General features: G+C 37.6%; 1 protein-coding gene across 1 annotated transcript; it reads left to right on the top strand.

Moving 5' to 3' along the window:
* The first annotated feature begins 5,404 nt into the window (after positions 1-5,404).
* Positions 5,405-6,400, top strand: LOC131687308 (general odorant-binding protein 45-like). Its single transcript, XM_058971387.1, has one exon. It carries the CDS (start codon positions 5,405-5,407, stop codon positions 6,398-6,400), a length of 996 nt encoding a protein of 331 aa, XP_058827370.1.
* The last annotated feature ends 3,584 nt before the right edge of the window (positions 6,401-9,984 follow it).

Raw genomic sequence — 9,984 nt, 5'->3', positions numbered from 1 at the left:
AGGTTTAGGAGGGGCTTCAAGAGAGCCATAAAACCCCAATTGTTACTAGGGTTAGTAGTTAGTTCCTTCAGTAGGGTTACAGCACGACTCCTCGACACACCGCCAGTTCTCCACCATCCACACAGACTGGCAATTTCTGCATGGTAGTCGGAAAGCTGGATGCGAGTTGAGATTTAGTGCTCCTCCCCTACGAAGACAATCTGGGCGCCAAACTTCAGATTGTCTAATTCACCAAGCCCTTGTGCTCCCTTGTGCCATTGAGCACCACGACTCGGCTCCCTTATGCCAGTTAGCACCGCAACTCCTTTCTCACACCATTCAGCTCCCGACTTGTTCGCAAACTACTCAGTCTAGTCCCCGACGGTGGACCTAGCCTACTCCGACGGAGAATTCCCCGGCGCAAAAAAATCTCCCGAAACCGAGCCAGCCAGCCAGGTGTTGAGGTCAGTTCGATTCCGGTGGAGCAGGGCGTCCTGTTCGCTGGTGCCCCGACGGTCCGCGACTGGTGGTGTCTAGTCGCGGTCTACTCAGTCTACTTGATAGTTTTTAGAAAGGAGATCGCGGCTTGCCAGTACATCTCGAACCGGGAAATTAAGTGGTCTTTCTCGGGCTAGAAGAGAATCTAATAGTTGAAATCTGGCAGAACAGTACTCGTCGCAGGCCAAAACATTGTTCGATATCGTGATAACGGTTGCCACATGTGCAGATACCGCATATTTACGAGCCCAATACTTCGGAGATGAGCGTCCAACGTGTAGTGATTGGACATGAGTCAAGAACTCACACGAATTAAATCCCAACCCACATCCACCCCTTGAACAAAGGTTTCGTCGATACCTTAGGGATTATCGAATGTAGCCACCTTCCTAGTTCCTCATTGCTCAATAAAGTTTACCAACTTTCGAGGGTTCTCTGATGAGTAATACTGAAAAATTCGCTGAAGCAAATTGGTCTTTCATATATGTCACCGTCTAAAGCACCCGCCTTAGCTAAAGAGTCCGCTTCTTTATTACATGGAATGGAGCAATGCGAGGGAACCCAAACTAAGGTAATGTACGATCTTACAGACAAAGCACGTAGGCGCTACCGTATCCTCTCCAGAAAATGCGGGAAAGTGCTTCCTAGGTTTCATTGAGCGGAGAGTCGTATTGAGCTGTGGCTATCCGAAACAATAAAGTAATGATTGGAATTGAAGAAGGATCCTTGAGTTTGAATGAAGCGGTGAGGTTTTGATTGAAAAAACCAAAGCCAGAGAAGCAATCGATATGAGAGGTTCCAAAATCGATTTTTCAGCGGAAGCACGCCCGAAAGCACTTTTAAACTCATCGTATGAGTCGAGTGCATGCAACCCAAAGCACACATAAAAAATAATGAAATTTAAGCGATATGTAAATCAATACGAATGTAAAAGTACAAAGCTTGAATAAAAAATTTGATTGAAAATGTTGAATTATATGCACTCCATGGGAGCACCAAAAAGCTTGTGATTTTACACTTTCATTTGTGTGATATTACATGTCACATACTTTACAGCAATATTGAATTAAAATTTCATTAAAGTGCATTGGTATCCCGTTTAACGAAGCTACGGAGAAAGTTGATCTTTTGTTGGCACTTCTGTTTCAGATACCTAATGTGATATCCCAAGGTATCTTTAGAGTCGATCCGGGCCCAGAGATATTTGAAAGTTGAAACCTGAGCAATAGATTGACCCATTAATTGAAGCTGTAGTTGCGCTGGTTCACGTTTCTTTGAAAATACGACTAGCTCAGTTTTCTGCGTGGAGAACTCGATACCCAGCTGGAGGGCCCAAGCAAACAAGGTATCTTGCAATGGTCTTTGCAAATGGACAGCTTTGGGACTTGTAACAGAGATCACACCGTCATCTGCAAGCTGCCTTAGCGTGCAGGAATTGACAAGACATTCTTCAATGTCTTTCACGTAAAGGTTGAAGAGAAGTGGGATTAGACCCATGATTCGTGATGTCGAAAAATTGACAAATGCATGTATTTTTTAAATAGCAAGTTTAGCAAAAAGTTGTTTAGAGTCGGTGAAAGACCATGCTGGTGCAGCTTCTCATACAACGTTTTGATGGAAACAAAATCAAAAGCCCCTTTTATATCTAGGAAAATTGATGCCATCTGCTCTTTGCTAGCATAAACCATTTGAATGTCTGTTAAGAGCAGCGCAAGACAATCGTTCGTCCCTTTGCCTTTTTTCATCCTTTTGCCTTTGCGGAAACCAAATTGTGTATCTGATAGTAACCCATCAACCTAATTGTTGAGGCGAGACTAGATCATTTTCTCGAACAACTTTCGGGTACAGGACAGCATTGCAATCGGTCGATACGAGTTGTGGTCGGAAGCTGGTTTTCCTAGTTTTTGAATGGCGATGACCTTCACTTGCCTACAGTTATGAGGGACAATATTACCATAGACTAATTAAGACGACGGACTCGCGGGTTTGTCGTGGCTCACGAGGTACTAAATCATGTAGTACTAGAGGGTCTCCCGAAATGTCAAACGGAAAACGCGTTGGTAATCAAATATGTTTTGCTTTTTTTTGTTGTAAATAAGCCAATTTTTTTTTCTTACAGGTGGTTATAGATTATTTATTCGATTTGCGGAAAAAAACGTTTTCGGTAGTAATAATTATAATTATTAGCTGTTTCGATCATTACGATATTCAACGTTTTAAATTATCCTATTTGTGAAAACGGTTTTAAAAATTGTTTCACTGCAGCAAGTTATCGGAAGAGCGATATTTCTGGCGGCCAATCTTGAAATCTATTCATTAATATAGAATGAGAGAGTTATGGGCACGGTCGCATTGCTGGAAGTGTGTAAAATTATTTTTGTGGAAACTCTTCCAGTTACCTCTATTGCTGATAGCGAGCCGTCCGAAACCCTGACGGTTTGCGGCCGGTTCACTAAGTTAAAGTTGATGAATACTTTTCATAATATTTGGGCAATGAATCACATTACGTCATCATTCTCATTGTGACAAAAAAATCGAGCATGTGATAACGTACCGGATTAATGCGTTTGCAAGAGGAACCAACACAACATAAGACCCGATTACGATATTAGTTATTGGAGGCGTTTCGAGTTCCTCTCATCAGAATCCGACACTAACTTAGTTAACGGAGTAAGCTAGCGCCGGATTGACGTTAGCTCTAAAAAAACTAAAACGCAATTTGTGTTTCTGAACGAACGTGACGTCCCGTAAGAAAAGAAGTTCTTATTTAAGCTGATGAAAATTAATGAACCGAAACTTGGTATGGCTTAGCAGGCCAATGCAATATGCACTATTCTCTATTTTAGTTCGTCCGGTGATAGGTATCCAGAAAAGTATGCTATTACGTAAACCACGGTGTGGTGCGTTAAAGTAGAGTTGTAGGAGTAAATCGGCACAGTCAATTTTCCGTATAGCAGATCAAATACATGCACAGCATCAAATCTCGGTGCTCAGCGAGGATATCAACGATTGCAACGATCGCGGTACGATGGCATCAAGGGAGCTTCTCTTCGATGTAGTCGACGTAGAGCATATTTCATAAAAGCCTTCTGTGCACTCTCAATCTTTTCAATATGTTTTCGGTAGTATGGTGCCCAGATCTGGACTGTGTATTCCAATACACTTCGCACTAAAGAGCAGCACAGGTTTTTAATGCGTATATATCTTCGAAATCACTAGCATTCCTACGAAAAAACCCAAGTATTGTATACGCTTTAGCTGTTATAATGGAGATATGCTTATTGAAATTGATTCTCGAGTCAATAAAAACTCCAAGGTCTCGAATAGTTTTGATACGTTCTAACTCAGTCGCACTCAATAGATAGTTATGAACGAATGGCGATCGTGACGACTATATGTTATCACTTTGCACGTTTCCACGTTGACTTGCATTCCGTTTATATAACACCATTGTAATACTGCATCTACATCTTGTTGTAGAGCACAGTAATCTAGCAGATTCTTAACCCATTCATGCCCATGTTGTTTGTGGACAACAACGTTTTGAAACAGCTATAACTTTTGATTGAGATGAGATTTACTCATAAAAACAAATAAGCCTCATTAATGTGATTATTGCCTTTAATTTGAGTATTAACAGTTACAAGAACCAGCTCTAGAACTGAAATTATTGCAATTAGTCTGATTGGATTCCTATGGAGCAGTGCTGCCAGGGACAGTTTACGTTGACGACGAAAAATGATTTTTTCATATATCTTCGTTATGTGGCAATATTATTGAAAACTGATAAAACTTATCAATTTAGACTGTCGATGGCTACGTTTTTCACGTAATAAGACTATTGTAATTATTCTAGGAGAATTGTATTGAGCATTAGAAGGTAAAAATTGACCAGCTTCTAGCACTGCAATGGAAGCACCTATTTTTATGAAAATAGGCTTTTCGTATTTCTTGACCCTACCGTTTTCAAGGAAAAATAGTTTTGAAACTCTACATGCACTAGAAAAAAGTTTGGCATGAAAGGGTTAATGGACGGAACTATTTAAAATCGTGCGGATATAGTAATTTGTTAGAGCCAATCATGTTTCAAATGTCTTTAACGAAAGATATAAATATTAAGGGACCAAGATGGCTCCTTGATATTCATATTATTCCTTAACGACATTTGCTCAATCCCCTAATTGTTTAAATCATACTGTTTCTTTTTAACATGGTGGTTTTAATGCTGAACTTTGACAATTTTCGAACTATTAACGGATCATGCATTTAATAATTCATGCATGTCTACTAACTAGTGGTGTCTCAGATGATAATTCGCAACTGCAGGATTTTCACAGTCAAAATCGTCCGTGGAGAGAAATTTTGGGAGATCGTCTTTACAACTGTCATTTTGTGATTTACTAGAATTTTTCTTGAGTTCAAACATATATCTGACTATACGCAAAAACAACAACGTGTCCCAGTACAGTCTACGTGGTTCATGAACGGCCTCTAATCTCCTAAAGAACTCCAGCCTCTTATAGTTTAGATGAATCTTACCAATACAGTCCAACACAATCATACCGCAAATTTCGAAATAATAAAAAAGAATTACTGTTTCATCGAATGTCGATTTTGAGTTTCTACTTTCTACTCACGATAACCGATGTTCTTATCGCTGCGATTTGTTATCAGTTGAACTTCTTGGAGTTCTTGGAAAGTACTTTCTTTCATCATGCACTTCTATTTGTTTACACCCATGGTCGTGTACGCGCGTAAAACTTGTTGGTAACAAAATATCCAGTAACGTGCAGCAAACAATAGCAAACAATGCGTTTAATTCTAATGCTATAAAAGCTGTATGTTTCAACATAGGTTACATCAGTTATATTGTTGTAAGTGCCGGGGTAAAATTTCCATTCTCAGCAGTTATTGAATAAGGAATTCGATGCATTTGGTTGTTTGTTTGCTGTTTGCAGCCCTTGCGGCCACAACTACGGCTCAACACTATCGGCCTCTTCTGTTACCGCCCGCACCGCGCCTAGGTGAATCGTATTTTCCATATCAACTGAAGAGCTTTCGACAAGCATTGGATGAATGTGCTGAATATCTAGTAGTACCACCGGAAGCCGTCGAACGTCTAATTTCGTTCAATTACGTCACAAATGAGCCCGAATTGAGATGCTTGATCCGATGTACAGGCATCAACTTGGGATGGTGGAACGATACAACTGGAGCCCAACATCCAGTTTTGGAAAGTTATTTCCTACCGGCTCCAGGTGACACCTGCTACGTGAGGCGTACCAGGGAGTGTCTCGATTCCAAAATAGCAATATGCCACGATGATTGTTCGAAAGCTTACGAGTCATTTTTATGTTATTTCCATCAATACGGAAACCTGAAGTGCAATAACGAATACATTCCATTGCCTTCACTTGAAGCTGTGCAGGCAGCCGTGGATTGCATTAATGTACTTCAAATTCCAGGCGAGCTGCTCGAACAGTATAGCAGAGGTGTCTTTCCAGAATGTCAAGAAACCAAATGCTTGTATCGTTGTCAGTACATAGCTGAGGGACTATATGACAGTAGACTTGGATTTAATTTACCCCGTATCTACATTCGCGAGCATGAGATCCCTGATCTGGAACTATTGAGCGAGAATACAAAGGCCTGTACGGAACTGGCTCTGCGTGAAAATTGTGATGAGTGCACACGATTTTTCCGGGCCCATAAATGCTTTTCAAGGTGTGGCGTTATAGATCACACAACTGCTGTTTTGGTGCAAGCATCATGGATTGTACTCGGTCAGCACACTTGTCGACGACAAAACCCATTTTATTTATTCCCACCATACGCGCCGTTGCAGTCATACGCTCCCTTGCAGTCCTATGCTCCTCGGTACGTTCTACCTCCAGCGAGAAGTTGTAAGTTCTGTAATAACTGAAACTTTGTGATGTAGCTAATTTTAATTATATGATAAACACTCATAGTCACTATACACTATACGAAATAAACGTGTTAATCCTTAAGCTGTTGTTTAAAACTGGTCGTGTTTAATTCATGTTGATGCTCTTTTCGCATGGCTATGTATGCTGAATAAATTTACGTTACGACTTTAAAATATTAGGTGTTCGGTTTCCCATATTATCCTTAGATATCTTGTATTTTAAGGGATTAATGTAAATTTGGTATGACTTGAAAAATATTTCCAATTGTAACATTACAACAAGACATGATCATCCAAGGTATTACGATTCAAATGATATTTTGAGAGTGGTGCATACCGGATTCAATTTGGAGAATTTACCTAATTCGGTTGCACTTTCGAACACATGGATATTCTTTTTAACAATAATCGATTTATAACAGATTTGTTCATGCAAAAAAATAAAAGTCACCGTGGTTGCGTAGGGGGGAGTGGAGATACATTGATGACTCTCGCTGATATCACTAGTTTACAAGAAAAATGAAGCTTCAAGAAAAAGTATGTCTATGTATTTTTTAGACTAATTTTGGGTCGCTGAACACGAAAACAATATTCATTTTTTTTGTTCAAAGAAGCGATTTTGTGATTTTCTCAAAAAACTCGTTTTTGAGCACTTTTTGTAGTTTTTGTCAAAATCATTCAATTAATTTAGTCAATATGCAGGTTGAAAGATGCCGAGATGCCCTTTCCAAAACCATATAATATGTGTCGATCGTATGTAGAATTTTTAGTGCTGCAAGCGATCAAAGTTTAAAAAAAGTGCATTTTTGACCATATTTAAAAGTTACTCATTTTTAAATGATTTTTTTTACCGAGAAACAAATTTTTTTCGGACCTTTTAGAATCTAAGATAAAAAAAATTAAATGTTTACGTTAATTTTAAGCCTAATATCACTAACATCGGATGGAAAATGTTGATGGCACATTGAGCGAAATGGAAATTTTATGATTTGACCCTGCCCTGGTGCGGCGGTTTAGAGGGTGTAGCACTGGTCTCATAAGCCAGTCGTCAAATATTCGAGTCCCTATCGGGAAGGAGTCTCTGTGGGATCGTAGCACTAGCCACGTAATATTCTGTGAACTGAGAATCTGCTGTGATGCCTGTTGAAGCAGAGGGCTAAAATTCCTTTAATTCGTAAAATATGTACTCACCACAGACAAAACAAAACTTTTCCAACGATATTAACACATTTTAAAAAGAGCACTTAGTTGAACAATGAATATCCAAAACCATTCAAATGCCGCAGGATGGATGGATGCAAGCTCGAGAAGACAGTACTCAACACAAACAATAACTATCAAGTATAGAAGATTATTTCAGGTGAAAGTATAATTGTGCGAAAAATAAAAAGTTACAATTTTCACTCAGTGCTTCATACCATCTACATTTTTCATCCGACTTTTGTGACTATTGGATTAAAATTTATGCAAAAAGATTGTTTATCTCATTAGATTCTAAAAGAATTTTCTTCTGTCCTTGATTTATTATAAAAAAATTACTAGAAATATGCATTTTTTAAAAAAGGTCGAGCATTAAACTTTTTTTACTTTGGTCGATTGTAATCATAATAATGTACATTTCTCGACAAACATACGATTACGGCTTAAAAGCCAACTGTCAAAATTCTCTTTGAAAGGAAATTCCGGACAAACCGTTACTGGCTAAACGCAGTTCATAGTAGTTAATGCAAGAGAAAACTTTTTTCTTTTGTTTACTATAAACATCTGTGATTGGCGGGTAACAGTTTGTCTGAAATTTCATTTCAAAGAGTATTTTGTCAGCTGGCTTTTAAGCCGTAATCATATGTTTGTCGAGATCTACGCATATTATACATTTTCGGAAAGGGCACATCAACACCTTTTTCAAAGAAATCTTGAAAATGCTTCTTTGAAAAAATGGACTTGGTTTTCGTATTCAGCGATCCAAAATTAACTGAAGAAGCACCTTTTTTCTTAGCTTATCGCGATTACCTTAAAATTGTTAAAATCTGTCACATTAGATTCTGAAAATATGAAACATTATTTTTCTGTAATAAAAAATAGAGCAAAAACAAAAAAGCGAAAGCAAAAGAAAAACTTTTTTTTAAACTCGAACTTCTTTGAAAGAGAAATAGACTATTATTTTCATATTCAGCGACCCAAAATTAATCTAGAAAACACTTTTTCTCGTAACTTCATTTTTCTTGTAAACTAGCGTAATCTTATTTAAGACCAAAAGAGATATGTGAAAAACAGAGCAATTTTCACTCGGTGCCTAAAAAAATTACCAGTTTTTGTCGGATTTTCGCTATCTTAGGCTTAAAATTCACGTGAGAAGTTTCCTTGTCACATAAGATTTTAAAAGATTTTTTTTACTGATTTATTTTTTTAAGAAAAATCAACCAAAAATTAGTAATTTTACCAAACACAACTTTTTTTGACTTTGGTTGCACTTAACCCTAAATTGTTGATATTTTATCCTAACATGTTATACATTTTTGGAATGGGCACATCAATACCTTTCGCATGGTGTTTGTGTTAATCGGAAGATTTGTTCCTGAGATATTGGCCAAAAATTGCAAAAAGTGCTCAAAAACACCTTTTTTAAAAACTCACAAAAACGATTCTTTGAAAAAGAAAATGGATATGATTTTCGTGCTCAGCGACCCAAAATTGACTTAGAAAACACATTTTTTTCTTAACTTCATGCAATTAACCCAAAATTTGTAAACTAGTGTATGACAAGACTTCGGGTTCAATTCCCGATTAATCTAGGACATTTACAGATGGGAGTTTCTCTTCATTTCCTCTGGTTATTGCTAGATTAGCCTAGGGTCTTATGCTGATGATATAAATCGGCTCATCGGTTTTGCACTGCCACCAAACATCAATATTCAAAAACCTATTTGGTTACGGTCTTTTGAAGGAAAATATGTGTCTAGGCATTGAACCAGTGTATATTTATTTTGTTCAGTGGTTTAGTCATGTGTAGATATATTAATTATGTAGGAGATAAATCGTTCCGCTCACTCCTCTGTAGGGGTATGAGCTGGGACCATCATCATCATAAATTAACAAACAATGCACAGTTTCCCATACCTAATTGATCTAACCTTCAGTGTGTAGCATCTTGGTAAGACACTTGACACTAAATGAGTGAAATATAAAATAGTTTTTCGCTTCAATGTTTACAGTGAATCTTATAACTAAATAAATACATACAATAATCTTATAACTAAATAAATAATACAATCTTCGAAATCTTTAGTCCAGTCTGCTATAACTCATATAGGAATACTTTTCCATACGTGGTGTCGAAAAAGCCTCTTACAACTGAACGTAGGAAATGTTATTCATTAACCTTTAGTCGAAAACGACAAACACCAAACATTGTAATTACTTTAGGAAATCATATTGTAGTTAAACGTGAAAGAATTAGAGATTTAGAGGTTATACTAGATTCCAAATTAAATTTCATTGATCATTATAACACAATTATTCATAAAGCTAACAACATGCTTAGTTTCATAAATCGCTTTAGCTATCATTTTGATGATCCCTAT

This window comes from Topomyia yanbarensis, chromosome 3, assembly GCF_030247195.1.
Source record: "Topomyia yanbarensis strain Yona2022 chromosome 3, ASM3024719v1, whole genome shotgun sequence".
In the NCBI taxonomy this organism is placed as follows: domain Eukaryota; kingdom Metazoa; phylum Arthropoda; class Insecta; order Diptera; family Culicidae; genus Topomyia; species Topomyia yanbarensis.
This window is presented reverse-complemented; position numbering and strand designations above follow the sequence as displayed.